General features: G+C 40.2%; 1 protein-coding gene and 1 long non-coding RNA gene across 3 annotated transcripts in view; one reads left to right on the top strand and one right to left on the bottom strand.

The window, feature by feature from the left end:
• Nucleotides 1-1,837, bottom strand: part of LOC113914202 — a 52,745-nt gene extending 50,908 nt beyond the window's left edge. Inside the window, exon 1 of the long non-coding RNA XR_003517408.1 lies at nt 1,551-1,837. This is a non-coding gene — a long non-coding RNA (uncharacterized LOC113914202). The remainder of the gene's footprint in view (nt 1-1,550) is intronic.
• Nucleotides 1,838-2,008: 171 nt separating this feature from the next.
• On the top strand, nt 2,009-15,449 carry SC5D (sterol-C5-desaturase). 2 transcript variants are annotated; one of them, XM_027579202.1, is made up of 5 exons: nt 2,009-2,136; nt 10,556-10,773; nt 11,536-11,668; nt 13,246-13,346; nt 13,881-15,449. In XM_027579202.1, exons 2-5 carry the CDS (start codon nt 10,564-10,566, stop codon nt 14,334-14,336), a joined length of 900 nt encoding a protein of 299 aa, XP_027435003.1. In that variant the 5' UTR covers nt 2,009-2,136; nt 10,556-10,563; the 3' UTR covers nt 14,337-15,449. The 2 variants fall into 2 exon arrangements, with proteins under 2 accessions (XP_027435003.1, XP_027435004.1); XM_027579203.2 differs by lacking the exon at nt 2,009-2,136 and adding an exon at nt 10,041-10,450.
• Nucleotides 15,450-22,863: the final 7,414 nt, after the last annotated feature.

The following is a 22,863-nucleotide window of genomic DNA, read 5'->3' on the forward strand; positions in this document are numbered from 1 at the left end:
TGTATTACCTAGTACATATTCAATGATAAAATTCTAGCTATTCAGGATATTGTATTTGAGGGTTGCTTATAATTTCAATGCCAGATTTCCCAATCTTTCACGATAGATCATTTTTCTAAAATGTGAAATTACTTAATTCAAGTAAAGGGAAAAATAGACTTGTGGACTAAACAAACCACATAGGCAAGCCTACAGCAGCCACAAATGTGGAACCTTTGTACTAGATAAATACCTTCTAAATCTGTGAGAATGAAAGGAAATCTCACTAAAATGGAGTTGAGAGGCCAGCAGGGGGAGCTCTCACACCCCACCACTCCTAGTCAATTGCAGACCCAACAGGAAGAGCCTAACCTTGCAAGTCCATTTGCTTTTTTTTTTTTTTTAATTTTGCTATTAACTTTACTACCCCGTAAGAGGAAGTTTTCCCTCTGCCCTGGCAACAACCCAGCCAAAAAAGCCATTCTACTTCCAACTCCCAGTTTATTCCAATGGACTTTTTATTTACAACAGCCTTCCCAACTTCCCCTTTTCCTCTATAAACTAGAGTTTCTCTCTTTTGTTCTGTGTATTTGCCTATGATTTTGCCATAGCTTGCTTGTCCCGAATTAAATTCCTCTACTATTCTCAAATAAACCCATTTTTGCTGGCAAAATAACTGGCTGTTTTATTTTTAAGGTTGACAAACCACATTTTTATGTTCCTCAGAAATGATACATAAAAATCTTAATCTCCAAAACTAAGGATTAAATGAAAACAGTAACAAAGGAAACAAGAAATGTGACTTGGAAAGTAAGAGCCAGTTTCACATTAGGTTGTACACCTGAAACAAATACACTGTTAGCAAGTCATTTTGTACACCTGAAACTAATATACTGTTACAGGCCAATTTAAAAAAAAAGAAATTAGGAGGCAAGCCACAGATATTTAAAACAATATTCATATAAAAAGTTTTTATGATTGGAGTGTAATAATTTCTCCCCTTAACATGGTAGTACTTCTGATGGTCCTATAAGGAAACAGAGATGGATCTTTACCAAATTTAGTCATCTCCCACTTTCCTGTATTTTCTTCTACTTATCACTCTGGAAGGAGCAAAACTGAAGGACTAAATTTTCTTCTGACTGGTCAAATTCATTAGAACAGTGGTTTACTAACTTTAACAAACGTTTAGACTCACTTTGGGTTTGTTAAAATACAAATTCCTGGGACCCTCCGGGAGATTCTGATCCAGGAGGTCTGAGTGGCTCCCAAGAATTTGTATTTCCAAGCAACTCCCAGATGGTGCTGACACAGCTGGTTGGCCTTTGAGAAGCACTACACTGAGGCTTCCAGGAATTTGATCTACAAGTGTGACCACCTCAATTTACGTTTAGAAAAGCAAACAACCACAAAACAAAACAAAAAAACACCACCCACACACACACACAAAAAAACCCTACACACTCCCAGACCAAAGCCGACCTCTAGGAAGCCACACAATATTCCCGTTTAGTCTGCATAGATTTGCTTTGTCCGTTCTATGAAAAGGTTCCTATCATTTAAATACCTACCTAAACGAGTTCAGCCAAATTCCAGCCATTCAATGCTATATAAAAGGGCAGGCTCCCGATTGAGAAATATTAGTAATTGTTTTACAGATACTGAACTTCCTTCACTAGAGTACGAAAATGCCTCTGACATTCAACTCAAAGGAAATACCTATTTCCCTCAAGGTAGAGCATCGGTTTTAGGAATGTCTGCATAAATACAGTAAGCCTGCTTCGTGCAAGACTCCGAACTACACCCGTAGTGGCAGCTGAAAGGGAAACAAAAACAAAACCTGAAACTCCATCCTCCGCCGCTCGGGTACCTGAACCAGGGTCCCGCCCTCCCTTCCAACGGGAGGACGATGGGGGCGTGGCCGAGCGCGCGGCGCCCACGTGACCACTGAGAGCCGCGCGCAGCCAAGTCGCGCGATCTGCCGTCATATCAGCTTATGCCGCCGGTCCCTGATTGGCTGGCGCCTGCTGCCGCTAGGAGCTCGTACCTGGCTCCGCCCCTCCAGGCTTGGCCCGCTGGCTGACCACCGCCGGCCGCCCAGTGGCCCCGGCAGCCTAGGACCCCGCGGAGGCCGAATCGGCCACAAACCCTCTGGAGGTAGGAATGGCTGGAGGGCAGGAGGAGGAGATGGAATACACCTGAGCGGGACGGGCGAGGAGCGGGGAGGAAAGTGGGTGGGGAGCAATCAGCAGGATGGGTACAGGTGCGCCCAGCCCTTTTTTTTCCGACTAGCGGCAGGCGTGCGTGGAACGCCGCCTGAGTGTCAGGCTCTGGGCGGGCGCTGGGCTATCTCGGTGATCCGCAGCAGGGATTGGCAGGCAGCCGGGCGTCCTGGAAGCCGGCGCGGGCCGTAAGGCGTCGAGTGCGGGGCTCGGGGGACACCCGCTGTCCCGGAGATCTGTTGGGGGGGGGGCTCTGCCGGGCCAGGGGAGGTTTCAGGGCTCCGAGGAGGCCTGCACGTGAAAGCAACAGGCACAAAGATAGGCGTGCAGAAAACGAAATGTCTGATGTTGGCTATTGCAGATCGCTCATGCAAGGAAGTCCGTCCAGCGAACCCTAATGCTTTACATTGAGACGGATATCCCTCTGTGTTGGGGGGATTTTTGTCTGATGTTGGCTGTTGCAGATCGCTCATCCGAGGAAATCCGTCTAGCGAACGCTAATGCTTTACTTTGGAACGGATATCCCTCGGTGTTGGAGGGATTTTTCTTTTCTAAAGGGGCAAAGAAATTAGGCTGTGACCTCCTGACCATTACAGCGCAAAGCCCAGTTACTGCAACGTAATTAAGATGGGAGGGCAACAATCCACGGTTTGAGAAGACTAAAAGGGAAGAGGACTAATCTATTAGGTTAGCATCGTAAAAGGAACACATCATGTCTGCTGGCATCCATATGTTATAGCAGAATGGATTTGGAGGTAGTATAGATGGGTGAAGTTCCAAATGTCAGTACGAAAATTTTCCAACCTGGAAAGCTTGTGGTAGCCAGATATTTTTAACCAAAACCTTCCAGCAGGTTATGTCTTTATATCACCGTCGTTGTGTGTGTGTGTGTGTGTTTAGGTTTCTAATGATAAGCATCTAAAAAAAAGATAAATACATGATCCTTGATCACTTAGGGAATGCTTTTCCATTCATTATGTAATGTAATTAGCATGAGATACTCAGAATTCCCCATCTGTATGTATACAAGTTGAGAGATAACAATGTAGAAGCTGAGAGAACAGACTCTGGAATATACGTCTCAGGAGTAACTTGGTACTTGACAAGTTATTTGAAAACTCCTGCCTTCAGTTTCGTTTCCCTATTTATAAAGTAGGTGTTATAGAAATACCTACTTCATAGGGTTGTGGGAATTAAGCAAGGTGATACATTAAAAATGCTTTTAAATAATACCTGGTTCTCAACAAATGTTAACTAGTATTATCAATACTTTTAAAGTAAAGCCAAAGTAATAGTAGACTCAGTTATTCTAGCCTGATTGTGTTTAATTAATAACTGTGTTTTGTGAAAAAGTTTTCTTTGTTTCTATAAAGGTAAAATAATACAAGCTTCTGTTTTAGTCAGGGATATTTAACTTAGGGTCTGTGGAGCCCCTGACCTAAGGAGGTATAAACGCCTTAAAATTATATGCAAAATTTTGTGAGTTTGTAGTCACTGAGAATTTAAAAAATTAAGGAGCTGAAGAGTTGAGATAGTGATGAAGAGGCAGTCGAACTCGGTTCAAGTCTTGGTTTAAGAACTTGGGACTTTGAGGGGCACCTGGGTGGTTCACTAGGTTGGGCATCTGCCTTTGGCTCAGGTCATGATCTCAGAATCCGGGGATAGAGTCCCATATCGGGCTCCCTGCTCAGCCGAGAGCCTGCTTCTCCCTCTCTCTGTCTGCCGCTCCCCCTGCTTGTGTGTGCATGTGCTCTCTCTCTTTTTTTTCTCTCTCTCAAATAAATAAAAACTTAAAAAAACCAAACAAACCGTGGGATTTTGTAACCAGACTGCATGTGTCTGAGTTCCAGCCCCAGCATTTGTTTACTTGATGATCCCAAGCAGATTACTTGAAAATTTTTAAAGATTTTATATACTTATTTATTTGAGAGAGAGAGAGAGAGCACGAGCTGGACGAGGGGCAAAGGGGGAAGCCGACTTCCTGTTGATCAGGGAGCCCAACGTGGGTCTCAATCCTGGGATTCTGGGATCATGACCTGAGCCAAAGGTATACGCTTAACTGACTGAGTCACCCAGGTGCCCCAGATTCCTGTGCCCAGCTTCTTTATCCGTAATACTAGTACCTATAACACTAGTACCTAGCTCTTAGGGTTTCTTGAAAGTGTTAAAGGAGCTAATATTTATGGTACCAAGTGTATAGTAAATATTGATATTAGATATCATCATTTTTCAAAGAAAAATCAGATGACACCTTTTTCTCCCTTAGGTTAAAGTAGTTTTGACTCAGCTTTGGCCCCGTAACAGCAGTGATAAATAGCTCCTGTTTATTGACTAAATTCTCTTTCAGATGGTGCCCAAACACTAGGGACTTAGTCTCTAAACCTTAACAGTTCTATAATTTTACAGATGTGGGTTTGAATATAAACTTCAAATTTGAAATGCAATTTTGAGGTCATATTGTTCCTGATTTCAGAAGATTTTTTGTTAGATGTTAGAAAGTATAGTGATATATTTATGAATATTTAATATGTTCAACAAATAGAATTGAAAGCAAAATTCTAAAAACAGTTAAAAAAGGTTTTATTTCACAGTATCTAAACTGCCTCTAGATTGACTGAAGTACATTTCTTCCTCGCTTCCAGGCACTGGTTTACTGTAACAGCAATTATGTCCGGGGAATATACAACTTAACACAATTAGCATGGTCTTCAGATAAAAGCAAAACTGAAGAGTTGCTTAAAGTTAAGGACTGAGATCTAATGAAAGTTATTACTTGCATCTGATATTAAAGGTTGAATAAATAAGAGTCTTAGTTACTGTTTGAGTTGGTTTTGGCTGCATTGCCTGTCTTGTCTGTAGTGTATTGATTTCCGGCTATGGGATACAAGGTAACATCCAGATTAGGCTGTAAACTCTTAATCCATCTTTAGTGGTGTCACAGTATCTTTCTCCAATTGTTAGGTTGTTTCAAAATGTTTGTTTCCTTCTATTACTTTGACTACTTTCTTTGCTACATGATCTCTCATGGCAGTCTCTACTCCTTATGACTTCAATTTCAACTACTACAAGCTCAGGAACTTCCGATTCATATTTGTATGTAGTCTACTGCTTATGTCTAAGAGTAAGCATAGACTTAAAGCTTATTAGTCTATGCTTACTTAGATTTAAGACCCAAACTGAATCCCTCATTCCTTATGCACCCCTGGTCCTGTGGGGACTACCAGCTACCAGCTCTCCCAGCATTCCCTCTTTTGATTATGGTGACATCACCATCTACTCAGGCCAGCTAAAATCTCACAGCCATCCTAGATTTATCCCTTGTTCACATTCCAGTATTTAATTGGTCATCAAACCCTGTGGGGTTTTACGTGCTAAATCTCCAGTGTACGGGCATGTGTGTTCTCAGAGCTGCTGAGCTAGTCTACCACAGGAGCAACCAAAGTAGTCTCTCTCTCTTCTGCTCATCAATGCTCATATTCCTAATGGAGTGGTTTCTATGAAATACAGGTCTGATTAGAACGTCTTTCCTGCTCAGCAACCTTTAGTAGCTCCCCATCGTGTATGGGGGAAGGTCAGATTCCCTAGCAGGGCAACAGCTCTTCACAGCCTGACACCAGTTTCCTTTTACCAGGTTTATCCTGGAACAGTTCCCCCCGCCCCCCCACTTCATCCCTGTCTCCCTGTTTGGCACCCACCAGCAACACCCAGTGAGTCATGAATGTACCATGACTTTTTTCCATGCCTTTGCAAGTTGTTATTTATTTATTTATTTAAGATTTATTTATTTATTTTAGCGGGGGAAGAGTCAGAGGGAGATAATCTTCAAGCCGACTCCGTGCTGAGCACGGAGGCTGACTTGAGGCTCCATCCCACCACCCAGGAGATCATGACCTGAGCCGAAACCAAGAGTTAGACACTTAACCAACTGAGCCACCCAGGTGCCCTGCAAGTTATTTGTTTGAAATGGCCATCCCTGACCTTTTCTTTCTAATAAAGTCCTTTAAAGCCAGAGTCAGCTGATGTCACTATGAAGCCTTCTACTATAAGCTGGGGCAGTTGTGTTGTCTTTTCCGATTATATAGAATTTGTGTGTATACCTTTATTATAGCACTTGTATTGATGTAATTGTTTCTATAGTTGCCTTACCTTTCAGATGGATTTAGACTCTATCTTTTCAGTATTTGTATGCTCATTACCTAGTGTAGTGCTTGATACTTGTTATTTAAATGAATTAACAATGTATAATGAAGGATATATGTCAGTATCTGGCATTTGACATTAGTTAATTAAAACTTTCCATGACAGGGATGCCTGGGTGGCTCAGTTGGTTAAGTGACTGCCTTCGGCTCAGGTCATGGTCCCGGGGTCCTGGGATGGAGTCCCACATCAGGCTCCTTGCTCAGCGGGGAGCCTGCTTCTCCCTCTGCCTGCCAGTCCCCCTGCTTGTGCACTTTCTCTTTCCCTCTCTCCCAAATGAATAAATAAAAAATATTTAAAAAAAAACTTTCCATGACAAAGTGAGGGAAAAAAATGCTTGCAACTCATATCACAAACAAGGATAAACACTCTTAATAAATAAAGAACTTCTAGAATTTGATTTTAAGAAACTAAAAACCCAGTGGGAAAATGGGCAAAGGATAAAAACATAATTTCACAGAAAAAATTATAAATTGGGGCGCCTGTGTTGCTCAGATGGTTGTGTCTGCCTTCAGCTCAGGTCATGATCCCGGGGTCCTGGGATGGAGTCCTACATCAGGCTCCTTACTCGGCAGGGAGCCTGCTTCTCCCTCTGCCTGCCAGTCCCCCTGCTTGTGTGCTCTCTTTCCCTCTCTCTCAAATGAATAAATAAAAAATATTTAAAAAAAACTTTGCATGACAAAGTGAGAAAAAAATGCAACTCATATCACAAACAAGGATAAACAATAAATTAAGAACTTCTAGAATTTAAGAAACTAAAAACCCAGTGGGAAAGTGGGCAAAGGATAAAAACAATTTCACTGAAAAAAATATAAATTGGGGAGCCTGGGCTGCTCAGATGATTGTCTGCCTTCGGCTCAGGTCATGATCTCCAGGTCCTGGGATTGAGCCCTGCATCAGGCTCCTGACTCAGCAGGGAGTCTGCTTCTCCCTCTCCCTCTCCCCCTCTGCCTCTCCTCCTGCTTGTGCTCTCTCTCACTCTCTCTAAAATGAATAAATAAAATCTAAAAAAAAGAAAAATATATATAAATTATGCTAAATATATGGAATGATGCTCAACCTCACTCATATTAAGAAAAAGATAAATTATATACTGAGATATAATTTCTTGGCTGTCAGATTAAGGAACATCCTAAAGTTTGATGATATTCTCTTTTGGTAAGGTTGTAGGGATATAGGCACGGTCGTACACTGCTCTGGGCTTGCAAAGTGACGCAGCTCCTATGCAGAGCAATTTAACAGTATCTGCCAAAGTTACTGATGCATCTGATCTTTGTCATAGCTCTTCTGCTTGTAGAAATTTATGCAATATTGGATTAATCATTGTTGCATTGTTTTAAATTGCATAAGGTGAGAATCTATCCAAATGCTTATACATGAGTTAAACAGCAATGAAGTCACACAAAGGCACGTCCACAGTCCCGTAGCCACAGTTTCAAAGTCTGAAAAGCCCTGAAAAACTAGAAGTTTTTGTTTTTTAAAGCCTGGCACTCAAACTCATTTGATGGCACAGGCTTTCTCCAGCTGACTGAGGTGCCCACTGTGTGTTGGTGCACCTGTCAGATATTCCTACCTCTGCTCTTTTCTGGGACTATTTTTGTTACTTTGGGTTTAATTGCAGACAGAAATATTGTTTTAAATAGTTAAAGATAGCCCATCTGAATAACAGAATGATTGGAAGCATCCGTCATTAGGAATGGCACAGACATGGAGTTCTTTTCTTTTAAAGATTTTATTTATTTGACAAAGAGAGACACAGTGAAAGAGGGAACACAGCAGGGGGAGTGGGAGAGGGAGAAGCAGGCTTCCTGCTGAGCAAGGGACCGGATGCGGGGCTCGATCCCAGGACACTGGGATCATGACCTGAGCCGAAGGCAGACGCTTAACGACTGAACCACCCGGGCGCCCCGTACAGACATGGAGTTCTTGTAGGAGCTTGTGCCTGTTGTCTGTGAGCTCTCCTGCTGAGGAGGACAGTGTGGGCATTACCACCCCGTGTGACTTAGAGACTGGAAAAACAGATTGCTGAAGTTTTACACCAGTGCTGAGGACCAAGAACAAATGAAAAAATGGGAAAGCACAGCCCAGGAGAGAAAATAAAGATCCTAACCATGTTTGTTTGTTTGTTTGTTTTTAATTTATTTATTTATTTGCGAGAGAGAGAGAGAGAGAGAGAGAGAGAGAGAAAGAAAGAGAAAGAGAAAGAAAGAGAATGAGAATGAGAGACAGCATGCGAGGGGGGAGGGTCAGAGGGAAGAGCAGACTCCCTGCTGAACAGGGATTTTGATGCAAGACTTGATCCTGGAACTCCATGACCTGAGCCGAAGGATTGCTTAACCAACGGAGCCACCTAGGCGCCCTTAACCATGTTTTGATTAAGTGGATTTGCCAACAAGAATGTAAATAAGTGCCACTGATTGCTTTGTTGATTGGGAAACAAGCACGGATATATCATGAAGAACTGCTCCACTGAGGACAAATGTTAGTGTTAAGACGGGAGGATTCAGAAAAATAGGAAGCCATGTAGTGAAAAATGTCTGAAAGTATGGTGAAAACGATTCTGCTGATCATGAAACAGCTAAACATAACCCTGATGAATTAGCTAAGATAATACCAGATGACAGCCTGAGTGCTGAGTAAATTTGCAGCGGTGTGGAATACCATGGTAGGAGCATATTGTTAAATTGGAGCTGCGCCACTTGGCAAGCCCATAGCAGTGTAGGGGATCATGCCTATTTCCTTACAACCGTACCAGCAGAGAATATCATCAAATTGTAGGATGTTCATTAATCCAATAGCAAAGAAATGATATCTCAGTATATATTCATGTCCACAGTGTTTGAATGAGCCTCACAAAATACCTCGGCAAAAATCTTCAGGCTAATTCACTAACACATATAGGTGAGCCAAGCTCCAGGCAGGCTGGACTGAAAGCAATTGAAAATTTTAAATTATTCCCAGACAACTCGTTTGTGCATTCTCCGGGAACTGTTAGTTACAAGTTTGCAGTTGCCAGCCCCCAATCTGGAGTATTGACTGGGGGAAGAGGAGTAAGTGTATTCTAGTTCTTAAATGTCAAGAATCTGTCCCCTTTTGTTCTGTAGATTTTATTGTTATGTTAATCACCATACATTACATCATTAGTTTTTAATGTAGTGTTCCATGATTCATTGTTTGTGCATAATACCCAGTGCTCCACGCAGAACGTGCCCTCTTTAATACCCATCACCAGGCTAACCCATCCCCCACCCCCCTCCCCTCTAGAACCCTCAGTTTGTTTTTCAGAGTCCATCATCTCTCATGGTTCATCTCCCCCTCCGATTTCCCCCCCTTCATTCTTCCCCTCCTGCTATCTTTTTTTTTTCCTTAACATATATTGCATTATTTGTTTCAGAGGTACAGATCTGTGATTCAGCAGTCTTGCACAATTCACAGCGCTCACGATAGCACATACCCTCCCCAATGTGTATCACCCAGCCACCCCCTCCCTCCCACCCCCACCACCCCAGCAACCCTCAGTTTGTTTCCTGAGATTAAGAGTTCCTCATATCAGCGAGGTCATATGATACTGTCTTTCTCTGATTGACTTATTTCACTCAGCATAACAGGGAGTGGCCTTTCCTTCTGTCACAAGAACAGATAGTCCCTGAGGTGGCGGCATAGATCCTTCTAGCAAATTTATCTTTAAGTCTCAGCACTGAAGGAAAACTCTCTGAAATCAGAGTCCTTTTAGAAGAGATGTACCGCTGAAACTTGTAGCCAAAAGAGTAAACATCTGAGTATCTACTGCCCTGCGTTCCACATCTTTAACTACTTGCCACGTTGCCGTAGGAGACGTTGGAAAAGAACACAGAGATGGCATTAGATCTACATGGATGCCATTTATCAGCTGGATGTTAGAGAAAAAAAAACTTTGTGGGCCTCAGTTTCTCTGAGCTTTGATGTCCCCGTGTATAATATGAAGAGATTGGACTAGAGGTGATATTTAAGATCCCTTCTGGCTCTAACAATGGCATTTCAGGGATTCTGGTAGCTAGCCGCAGAATTATACTGTAAGTGTTTATTAAAGCAGGAACTTCTTGTATAATTATTCCAAGTTTTTTGCATTGAGAACTATCAGCATGGGTAAATAATTGTTGCACATGTTTATCCTTTAGGGGCTAAGATGGATCTTGTACTCAATGCTGCAGATTATTATTTTTTTACACCGTACTTCTATCCAGCCTCATGGTCTGAGGATGACATCTTCCGACAAACTATTAGTCTCCTGATTGTAACAAATCTTGGTGCTTATATCCTTTATTTCTTCTTTGCAACACTGAGTTATTATTTTGTCTATGATCATTCATTAATGAAGCATCCACAGTTTTTAAAGGTAAGTGATTTTCTTACCTACTTTTTAACTACTGTTACAGTAAAAATAATAGGAATTTGTGTGTGAGATTTTCAAATTAAACTGGTTATAACCATTAAGTAAAAATTTTTGCAACCAGCCTCAGATGGGTTAGATGTTTTTGGTAGGGCTGATCCCCTCTCTCCTTCTCTTAATTTAAACAAATAAATGAATCCAACTTTGTTTTTTGTTATTTGGTTTTTTTAAATTATAAGCCTTGTGTCTTCCTAGATACATAGGAATGAATTTCTTTGCTAATAGTGATGAATAAATAAATGGACACATTTGTGTAATTGTTTTAATGTTTGACTTTCACAAACTGAAATATGTTTTTACTACATACCCATTTTTTGACTAGATAGGAGATTGTAGATTTGTTTATAATCATTTTTCTATTCCAGTTATTTGTATTTATCAGTGACTCCCAAACTGAAAAAAAAATCAGTGGAGGGTTGGGGATGGACCTTATTTGTGAAAGACATGATTAATCCATAAATAGAAATCTAGCATGCAGATTTTGTGGGAAAGAGAGAAAGTTTCAGAATTTAAAGTATCTGTTGCATTTACTCTTTACAAAAGGAATGTTCTTACACACTCATTCCCACATACTACCATTTTCACAGAAACAGTTTGGCGGCAAGCTCCTTCATATAAAAGAGATTGTAAAAATCCAAGACAATTTTAGGCTGGTTTTTGTTTCACCCAGATTTTGTGATTTTTAAGGACTGGCCATTTCATTTTCAGAATCAAGTCTATAGAGAGATTACGTTTACTGTGCAGTCGTTGCCGTGGATTAGTATCCCCACTGTGTCACTGTTCCTGCTGGAGTTGAGAGGTTACAGCAAGTTATATGATGACATAGGAGAGTTTCCCAGCGGTAAGTTAATAATAGGAACGCCAGGCACACAATGGTTTCTCTAAAGAACCGATCTGCCTCTTTTTTTCTTTGAAAATAATCACAAGTTGTTTAATTGTTTTTAATGCTCTGTTTTTATGTATTATGTCTTGCCACATACATACATTTCCTAATCTTAATCAATTTTAAAGTATTGGTTGTAGATGGAATTGTGCCCAGGGAAGGCTGAATATGATCAGAGAGACCTTTGCATTCATTCACTATTCTCTTTATTGAATTCAGACTCTAAAAAACAAAACAAAACAAAAAACTCAAGTCGTACATGATAATTAGAAAAAATCAGAAAAGACAGAGTTTTAAAATCCACTATCCTGCTACCTAGAAACTACCTCTTTTGACATATATCTTTCCACTTTTCTATGCCTATCTACTTCATTATTTGTTACAAAAATGAAGCCCTACCATATAAACTGGTTTGGACTTTGATTTTTTTTTTCTTAGTCGTATATATGCCCATATTTTCATGTCAGTAAATATTGACATTATATAGTATATTATAGTATCACATTGTGTAGATATCCATAGTTTATTTAAATGATCCCCAATTTTTTAGACCTTTAGATTATTCCTTTTTTTCTATTATAGATAGCCCTGCAGTACCTAAACTAAATTTCTGTGAAATTCTGACATTATTTATTGAAGATACATCTCTAGTATCTAGTATTAGAAAGTAAGAATAGTAGTTAACATTTATTGAGTGTTATTACATACCAGCTACAGTTCTAAGCTTTTCACATGTATCAGTCTGTTTTATTCCACATCAATTCTATGACATGTTCCTTTTATAGGTGAGTAAATTAATGTACAGTAACTTGCCTAGGTCATTCAGCAAGTAAGTGGTGGATCTGGGACTGGAACCCAGGCCTGCTTGCACCAGCACACCTGTTGTCCAAGTAAGAGGTTAGATATTTAAAGGAAGGAACAAAAATTATACAGTACGGTGATGAATTGGCTAGGCCTTGAAAAGTGGATAGGATTATGAGTAAAAATAAAAGGAGAAATAGTGTTCTAGATACCTGGAACAGAATAAGTCAAGGTACAGAGGTATGACTTTCAACATGTTGGGAAGACATTGAGTAAACCAGCCTGCTTAGGACAGGAACAGGTGAGGCTGGAAAGGTGAGAAAGTGTTGGGTTATGGAGTAAATGCTAGGCTTGCGGTATTTACTGGAAAATAAAATTCTAAGCAGGAAAATAGTATGTAAAGATATGTTTTATGGAAAGTAATATGAAGGAAAAATAAATGGTGTTATTTATGCTCAGAGATTCAAATAATAAAGATGCCTTAAGTGTATGCTTTTTCTATCTCGAAATTGCCTTCGTAGTTTAAGTTCAAGTTTTTATGGGAGGGAAGTGAGGAAAGCAGCAGATACCAGGGAGTTAAGGGAGATTAATTTATAATGTATTGCATTAGCCAAAACAGTTTATAGTGTTTGAGTCTAAGCTCACGTTTTGTGCACTTAGATGGACAAGTACCAAATAAATTCTGGTCCTGGGAGCCAGATCTTGATTCTGATACGTCGTGTTATCTCTCCTAGGCTGGGTTCGCCTCTTTGTCAGTATACTGTCCTTCCTCTTTTTCACTGACATGCTGATCTACTGGATTCACAGAGGCCTTCATCATAGACTTGTGTATAAGGTAGAGTCATTTTTAGGGGAAAGAGAAAAAATATGTACATTTCAGCAGTGTATGGTTACAAATTCTGTTTTCTAGTTTGTTTGTTTTTAAGATTTTATTTATTTGAGAGTGAGCACACAGAAGCAGGGTGAAGGGGCAGAGGGAGAAGCAGACTCCCCACTGAGCAGGGAGCCCGATGTGGGGCTCGATCCCAGGACCCTGAGATCATGACCTGAGCTGAAGGCAGACGCTTAACTGACTGAGCCACCCAGGTGTCTCCAAATTCTGTTTTCTATTTCCAAGAATTTCCTCTAACTTATTAAATACCTGAGTAACCATAGTCCTGACAGATACGGGTTCATTTTGTTTATGTTCTTTATGGGTCTGGAGGGGCTGTGTTAACACGTTATGTTTTCAGGCAAATGGGTGCATTTTATAAAGTGATTTTGTGGAATTTAAAGAGACTTTTTTAGTTATGTCATTTCTACAACATGAGCATGAAAAGCCAAGTTGAAAAGTAAAGGTGGTTCTTAACTGTGTTCTTTTCTTCTATAGCGCATACACAAACCCCATCATCTCTGGAAGATTCCTACTCCATTTGCAAGTCATGCTTTTCACCCTGTGGATGGCTTTCTTCAGAGTCTACCTTACCATATATACCCTTTTATCTTCCCATTACACAAGGTGGTCTACTTAAGTTTGTACATCTTGGTCAACATCTGGACGATTTCCATTCATGATGGTGATTTTCGTGTTCCCCACGTCTTAAGGCCATTTATTAATGGCTCAGCCCATCATACAGACCACCACATGTTCTTTGACTATAACTATGGACAGTATTTCACCTTGTGGGATAGAATTGGAGGCTCGTTCAAAAATCCTTCCTCCTTTGAAGGGAAAGGACCACTTAGTTATGTGAAGAAGATGACAGAAGAAAAGTGCAACAGCCATGCAGAAAATGGTTGTAAAAATGAAAAATTATTCAGTGGGGAGTTTACAAAGACTGAGTAGATTGTTGCCCTGTTATTAAATATTATGAAATATTTTTAATAAGGAAAAATAATCTACATACATACAACCAAGAGACACAGCAAGCAAATGGTATTTGAGAGTCTGTATTGTGGGTACTGCTGAGGAATGATCGTGATGTAGATCAAGGAAGGAATGCTGTTAACACCGACATTTTAACCTCATGTTTACCATGCTAGGTGTTAGTCTCAAGGACAAGTCGTGTCTCTGTAGCCAGCATATCTGTAACTTGTATAGCCTCAACAACAGTTTTTATAAAGATAGAGAATAAATTATTGAGGGGACTAGGTTATGTCCTTTTGCCTTAATCCACCCATATTCATTAAGAAAAATACATTGTGCTTGATAATACCAAGACTAAGCATCATAACAAAGAAATACTAATATAAACATGGTTCCTTGTTTCAGGAATGGTTAAGTCTTCAATGTTGGTATGATAATGACTACCTGTAGTATTTTGTTCCAGTGGATACATCAATGTGAAAAAAAATCTGATATAACGTATTAGTGGCCAAGTAAATAACCTAATTAATAGCAGGTATAATAAGATTATCATCTTCCTACACATAGGAAGCTTATTCTCTGGGGACATTGTCAAATATTAACATTTTACTGATGAAAAAATAAATTAGAATTTTAAAAAATACTGATACTACCACGATTTAATACAGATCTGGGCTTATTTAAAGATTTTGATGGTTATTATTTTAAACCATTATTTAATAAGATTATGTGAACCTGAATATATTTAGAAAGGGAAATTTGATGCCCAGATAATATATTTGACACTACTGCTTTTTTAATTAAATGGATGCACTGCACTTTTGATATGTTCAAAATTACAATCTTATAATTTCCTATAAAAGGAAGTAATTGCCAAATATTTAGGCCGATCACTGAAGATTAGTTTTCTGAAATCTTATTTTCCCTCTTCTCCCTTCACCTTTCCCCACTTTCTGTGCAAAAAGATTTAACAAATAGTTTCATAAGGAAATGTTGTGTGTTGTAACATAAGTATATTGGAAAAACGTGGGTTGAAAAAGGCATTCTATAAGCTATTTATGTAAAATCAATAAAAGTTGATTATTACTATTATTAAACTGTATCAGTTAAGTATTGTAACAGCACAAAGTATTCTTTGTACAAATTTTGTGTCAATTTGAAATCACAGAAATGATGTGGATTTTCAGAACTTTTAAATGTCCCCAAATGTTCGGTGTCAAGGGGAGAAAGAAGGGGGTATCACATTCTTTTTATATTTCATATCTTTATTAGATTTGAGTGTTTCAGCAAGAGACCAGTCATAAAATGTAATGCTTGGGATCCAGAAGAAAATATTTTTTTCTGAGTCACTATTACAGTGTTGGGCTACTTAAACATACTAGAGAACCAGTTGGTGTTTTGAAACTGATAGATACAGCCAGTGATTTCCACTGACCACTGCCCCCACCCCTGCCGCCGGCCTCCAGTACCCTGCTTTGCCCCCCCCCCAAAAAGGAAATTAATAAGTAAACTTTGTTTTCTGTGATAATGACAGCTGATATTCAAGTTTTCTATTTCCTCCTGCTCATCTTTGGTGTAGTGTATATGTTTCCAGGAATTTATCCATTTCTTCCAGGTTGTCTAATTTGTTGGTGTTTTTCATGTTTTCTTCCTTGTATTTCTATAGTGTTGGTTTTGTTATTTCTCCTCTCTTATTTGTGATTTTCTTTATTAGGGTCCTTTCTCTTTTCTTTTGGATGAGTCTGGCTAGAGGTTTATCAATTTTATTAATTTTTTCAAAGAACCAGCTCCTGGCTTCATGCATCTGTTGTATGGTTTCTTTTAGTTTCTAGATCATTTGTTTCTGCTCTCATCTGTATTTCCTTCCTTCTGCTGGCTTCAGGCTTCATTTGTTGTTCTTTTTCTGGCTTCTTTAGGTGTAAGTTTAGGTTGTTTATTTGAGATTTTTCTTGCTTCTTGATGTAGGCCTGTATTGCTATACACTTCCCTCTTAGGACCCCTTCTGCTGCATCGCCGAGGTTTTGGACTGTTTTGAATGACAGCTAATATTTATTGAGCTTTTACTCTTGATCAGGCACTGTTACAAGTCCTTGACATGAGGAAATTGGGATGCAGTTGCATGACTTTTCCGAAGTTTTTCTCTCCCGTAAAGCCCAATGTGGATGTTTCTCGTCAGTGGACAGCTTTCCATGGTCATTCTGAGACCCAGGCTCCTTCCATCTTGGGGCTGCCTGTCTCTTAGTTTCCAGAGTCTTCTTTGTTGGAGGAGCCCACAGGGGGAGAGGGCCCGAAAGTCCTGCATATCCCTGACCCATGTTCCTTTGGACAAAACTTTGTCGAATGGCCCATCTCAGATCACCAGAGATTCTGGGAAATGTGTCTTAATTGTGCCTGGGAGGACAGGGCAACCGCTTCCTGGAACAGCTAGCCAGTTTGCCGTGCTCACATAATTTATTCTTCTTTTGGGGGTCCCAGTAAAGGCTCTGAAGAGATGAATGAGCCCCCAGAATACTTCAAGTTATCCATCCCCTGGATGTCTTGGCGCCTTAATTCCATTACTCCAAGTATGAGTGTTAGTTTCCTCTAGATTCTTACTACTGTGTAGCTAATAGAAAAGAAGGGACATAATGTATAGAGAGAGGAAAGCTTCCTAAAGATGTTAGTAATAATCCGACTAGTCTCTGCCCTCCCTCCTTTCTTCTTAAATTCTAGTCTTACTAGGCAGTATTATGCTAAGTGGTCCTGCAGTGTTTCTGGAACTCTACTGCATTGTCCCGGTCTCCATTAGAGGAATTCAGACAGTATTCGTGCAAGTGAGGAACATCAAGTGAAAGACTTTTCCCCTTGACTTGGAAACCTTTTATAGTTCAAGATCAGAAGGGGAAAGTCAAGATTACATTCTCTACTTTTACGGTAGAAATCAGGAAATGGAAGGAGGTGGTACAAGAACACATTTCAAAAACCCAGACACTTGGATTGGGTGCCGTCCTGTTCTTTGCGTCTGTTCCTCATCTGCCTGCCTCTGCATGCCCATGCATTTCCTACTTCTCATTGCCCTGGCCCACGTTTCTTTCTCTTCCCATCTTCAAGAAGTCAGGGACAGACCTGGCAGAGAATTCCGAGTGCAGGTTTTGATGCATGGAGTCTGCGGGGCTGGCAGGTTATTTAGATAGAGATGGTGTCTGGGGAGAAGGGGGAAAGTAGGGAGACAAATCAGAACAAAGATTTGGGACTGACCCAGACAGACGAAAAGTTTGAGGCCATGAGATGGCCGAGGAGAGCGTGAAAAAAGATAACCAAGAAACAAGCCAATGTAAGGGGTAAAGAACTTCCTTTCCCTGTCTTCACACCTTCTTCAAAGTCAAAAACCTTGACTGGCAGTCTTGTATCAGAGTTACTGCTGTCTGTCCTCCAACACTGTTAAGTGCACCCTAGTTACTCTAGACCCCAGATTCCCTCAAAGTAGAGACCGTATGTGAATCATCACTGTATTAAACTGTGTGTCCTTAAAAGACACGGCTGGGGTTTGATAAATACTTTGCTGAAGGAACTAATGGAAGTGTCATTCTCTTCAGGAAACATTGAATGAACCCCTACCAGGTGCCCCACACTGCATGAGGGGCTGCAAATACTTCTTCTGTAGACGCTTCATCACCGCCTTTTTAACCAATAATTCACTTCTTACTTATTCATTAGCTGACATTTGCTGAGTTCCTGGGAGGAGTCAAAGGGAAAGTAAAGAGGAATCAGATGGGTCCTCACCAAGGACGGACTATCTTTTTTTCCCCCAAAGTCCCGCCTCCACTGGGAACCAACAAAACCCACCAGTACCCTGGATTCTGACCGTTCGGGAATCAGTAGTATGAGTACTGATCAGAGGATTCATTGAATCTGTGCGCGGTTACTACATAACAGTGCTCTGGATACAGAAAGAAGAACAAATAGATCTTCACAATTATTGGTTGATTACACCAAGAAATGACAAACCAGGCAGGACAAAGCTATAGCTTCAGCTGGGGTGTAATTTGCCCGAGAAGAATGACAGACACTAATTGCCTTGGAGTTAAACAGTTCTGAGTCCTGGCTCTGCCACTTGCTGATTGCATGACCTTGGTTTCTCTATCTGTAAATTGATGGGAAATCCTGCCCACCTAATAAGATTAAATAGGTTAGAAACACTCAATTAAATGTCAGCAGAGGCCATTCTTCATGTAAATTGCGCTTAATGCCTCTGCTTTCTAGGTTCAATGATTATTGTCATTACACCTAGGATAGGCCCTCAGTGGAAATCAATTGCTGGGAGAAAAAAGCCCCTGGGTCCTTTCAACCTTAACACTGGGGGGTGAAAGACGGGGTGAACTAGAAGTAGGGGGCAGAGGAAAATCGTAAGTAAAACCAAAATTGATACATGATCTACTGTAAATTTTTTATAAGAATTTTAAGAGAGCTAAATTATTTGTTGCTAATTTTATTTTAAAAATGCACTGCTGTAAACCATAAGGCCAGTTTACAAGGTTTTGAGGTAAAGCAGAAGAAACTTAACTTCCCTGGAAATTAAATTTCTTCAAGGCAAGAAGGACGTGTGTGAACTGTGTTATTGAGCTTCATTGTCAAAGCAGAGTTTTGGTATGGAAAGAAAAATACTTATAAATACTTAATACTTCATTAAAATACCCTTAAGTCGTAGTGTTTCTCAAATCTAGGCTCCACCTCTTATTAAAATAGAAGTACAGTAAAATTTGTACAAAAGTAAGAGAAATTATGTTTTCAAAAGTTCTTTGATCAACAATTAACTCAAGTCTGACGGATTAAGTACTCCTAAACACTTAACACTGTTTACATATTTGATTAATCACGTTTTCTTAAACATTTGCTAAGAAATTTAACGTATTTGATTCATCCCCTCCCCAAAAGGCACACTTATGTACTCAGCACATTTTTCTGAGCTCCTTGACAACTCAGGATTCAAATATCCTTAAGCATACTTAAGCCACAAAATAGCATAATGATATCCAGAGTCCATCACTCAACTTTAAAAATATTTGTACTATAGACTTTCATTTACTTCTTGTAGCATTTGGTGATCTCTTTATTTTAAAATTAGAGTTTTACACACCAAGCCATTTAGTTAGAGGAACCCTTGGCTTCCCAACCAAGGAAAGAAATAGGACCCTGGAAACGTAGTGCACATTCCAAAACATTTGAGAGCAAGTGCTATGATGACTTTTGTCCACCCCTTCATTAGGATTTCTTCCTTTTAGTCTACTTAATGGGAGTATAATTGATAGACAGTAAAATGTACTCGTTTTCAATGCATGGTTCAGTGAGCTTCTACAAATGTGTACACCACGGAATCACCAGCCCAAGGAAGATACAGAACCTTTTCTTCACCAGAAAAAGTTTTATCTTCCTTTGCAATCTCTCCACAGCCCTAGGTTATCACTGACCTACTTTCTGCTTCTGGAGATTAATTTTGCCTGTTCTAGAATTTCTTATAAATTGAACCAGATAGTATGTACTCTTGTGTTTAGCTTTTTTTTTTTTAGCTTACATGTTTTGAAATCATGGTATTGCATATATCTGTTCTTCGTTCCTTTTTATTGCTCTTCCATTGAATGTATTAGAATTCATTTATCCGCGTGTCTGCTGATGGATATTTGGGTTATTTCTAGGTGAGGTTATTATGAATAAAGCTGCTACAAACAAGCAGACAAGTCTTTGTATGGATCTATGTTTCCCTTTCTTTCTGGTAAATATCTGTTGGTATAATTGCTCGGTCCTAGGGGAGATAATATGTTTAATTTTATAAGAAACCGTCAAAGTCTTCTCCAAAGTGGTTGTACCATTTTACAATCCCACAACGAATGATGAGAATTCCATTTCCTCCACATCCTCACCAACACTCTGTATTGTGGGTCCTTATTTGTAGCCATTCTAGTGTTTATGGAGTAGTGTCTCTCCTTGTGCTTAATTTGCATTTTCAATGACTAATGATGTTAAATAGCTTTTCTCATGCTTTTTGGCTGTTTTGCATTTCTTTTGTGAAGTATCTGTTCAAGTTGTTTGGCCACTTTTTAGATCAGGTTGTTTTTCTTTCCATTATTGATTTATAAGAATTCTTTCCATATTGGCACAAGTCCTTTGTCAGATATATGTATTACAACTGTTAATTCCAATCTGTAGCTTGCCTTTTCATGTCCTTAATTGTGGAGGTTTTTTTTAAGATTTTATTTATTTATTTGACAGCACAAGCAGAGGGAATGGGAGGGAGAGGGAGAAGGAGATCCCCCCGCTGAGCAGAGAGCCTGATGAGGTACTTGACCCCAGGACCCCGGGATCATGACCTGAGCCAAAGGCAGGCACTTAATGGATTGAGCCACCCAGGCGCCCCCTTGTGGTCTTTAAATCAGAAAAATTACTTAATTTTGATTAGGACCAGTTTATCAATTTACATCTTTCATAATTATTGCATTTTGTGTCCCACCTAAGAAGTCTTTGCCTATCCAAAGAAAGCTTGGACTTCTTTTTGTGGGGAGATTTTTGACGATGAATTCAAATTCTTAATAGATACAAGGCTTTTCATATTTTTATTTCTCCATTTGTCAGTTTTGATACACTGTTTTTCAAGAAATTTCTTCTCTTTCACTTAAGTTTTCAAATTTGTTGCCATAAAGTTGTTTGTACCATTCCCCTATTATGCTTTCAATGCTTATACATCTGTCCTGATGTTTCTTTTTTAGTTCCTGATACTGGAAATTTCTCTTCCTTTCCTTGCTCAGTATAGCTGAGAGAATATACATGTAATTGATTTTTAAAGAACCAACTTTTGGCTCTGTTGATTTTTCTCTATCGATTGTCTTCAGTTTTGTTAATTTCTTCCTCTTTTTCCTTTTATTTATCCTGGTTTAAGTTGATCTCTCTGTCACTCTCCTCTCCCTCTCTTCTTTCTTCTGCCCCCTCCCTCTCCCCTCCTCCAACTTCTTAAGGCAGAAGCTCAGATCACTGATTTAATTTTTTTTCCTTTAAAAATACAAGCATTTAAAGCCACAAAATTGCCCCTAAGGCCTGCTGTGATTGTATGCCACAAAGTTCAGTATGTTGCGTTTTCATTATTGTTCCATCCCAAGTATTTTCTATTTCCAGGGAGATTTCTTCAGTGACCAGTGATACGGTGGTCTTGTATTATGTGAGCTTAGCTGAGCCAGAACTGGGTTTCCCGGAAGTACTTTGCTACAGAGTTCTAGGTTAGCCTGGCTACCCACGTCGTTCGGCGGCAGATCCAGAAGGCAGAAAGGGAGGGGCACCTACGTTACTCTCCCTGCTTGGAAAGAGGGCGCCGTCTGTGAAGCCCTGTTGCTGCCCAGTCATGTTGTAACTCACCTGCTGGCTCACCTGGTTGGCCTGTGGCAGCATCTGGGCCCACGGCAGCCGCAGCTCCCCTCTCAGACCCTTCAGCTTCTCCGGGCCCGATGTGTGGTTAAGCCTCTGACGTGCCCTCCGCCTCAAAGTTATGAAGGGACGACAGAGGTGCCAGTCTACCACCACGATTTCCAGCAGAGCCCCCCCAAGTTATTGGCTGGCCTCTGGCACCCCCTGATGTCCACCTCACTTACCTTTTCTTCCTGACTTCCTCCTCCGCAGATTTCAGATCCCAACACCAGACACAGAATCGGTCACCTCATACACACTGTGTGACCAGCTTTCCCGGTTACCTGTGGTGAAATCCTTGCTTTCTTGATGGAAACCTGATAAAGGATTTGGCTCTGGTAGTGGTTCTGGCGGCCAGAATCTTAAGAATAGGATTCTAGAGACTTTTCAAATCACTCTATGGGAGACCTGAAGCTAATGGTTGTCAACCATATTTCAATTAAAAAAATTTTAAAAAGGAATCCGTTCTCCGAAGTGGTGCTGTGTTAATCTGCAATTGCTTCTCTGATTTGATTAGCTTTAAAGTCTTTAATGACCCTGTTTCAAAAACGAAGGGGGATATTGGAAGTCCATGACATGCAGTAGCAAAACAGTTGCTTAAATGATCACTTGTAGTTACCTGTAATCAAGGGCCTGCAGAAGGCAAGGCTCTGGAGGGCCAAGTATTTGTGGCACAGAACATTTTAGTGGAAGCTGAGGTTAAAGGGGTTGGTTGATTGCTTCTAAGTGTGCTAAGGAACTCAGGCAAAGATGATACTGAGTTCATGACTTTAAATTCCCAGTTCAGGGTCCAGTTAAGGAACCCAAATACTTCTATGATTGCCCTAAAATAAACTCTTATCTCCTATAGTTGTAGGGCCAAATTTCTGAAATGCAGGTCAAAGCTAAATTGTGCTGGCAGCAAGTTGAATTCCCCATCTTACTGAGTTTTGTCTGTTAAAGTTGCAGCAATGATGGGGAAAGAGTAGAACTCTGAAAATGAGATAGGGGTTTTAAAAGGGTTCTGCACCCCAGTTCCACCCCACCTCCACTGGGAAAGTGAAGGTAACCTGTGCAAAGTCACGGAGCAAACATGGCA

The sequence above is a fragment of the Zalophus californianus genome, chromosome 11 (genome assembly GCF_009762305.2).
Source record: "Zalophus californianus isolate mZalCal1 chromosome 11, mZalCal1.pri.v2, whole genome shotgun sequence".
NCBI classification, from domain to species: domain Eukaryota; kingdom Metazoa; phylum Chordata; class Mammalia; order Carnivora; family Otariidae; genus Zalophus; species Zalophus californianus.

Excerpts from the sequence above, each read along its gene's own strand:
- SC5D (XM_027579202.1), top strand. The coding sequence starts at position 10,564 with ATGGATCTTGTACTCAATGCTGCAGATTATTATTTTTTTACACCGTAC. Across the intron at positions 10,774-11,535 it reads AGCATCCACAGTTTTTAAAG|AATCAAGTCTATAGAGAGAT; the intron begins GTAAGTGATTTT and ends TTTCATTTTCAG. Across the intron at positions 13,347-13,880 it reads ATCATAGACTTGTGTATAAG|CGCATACACAAACCCCATCA; the intron begins GTAGAGTCATTT and ends TTTCTTCTATAG.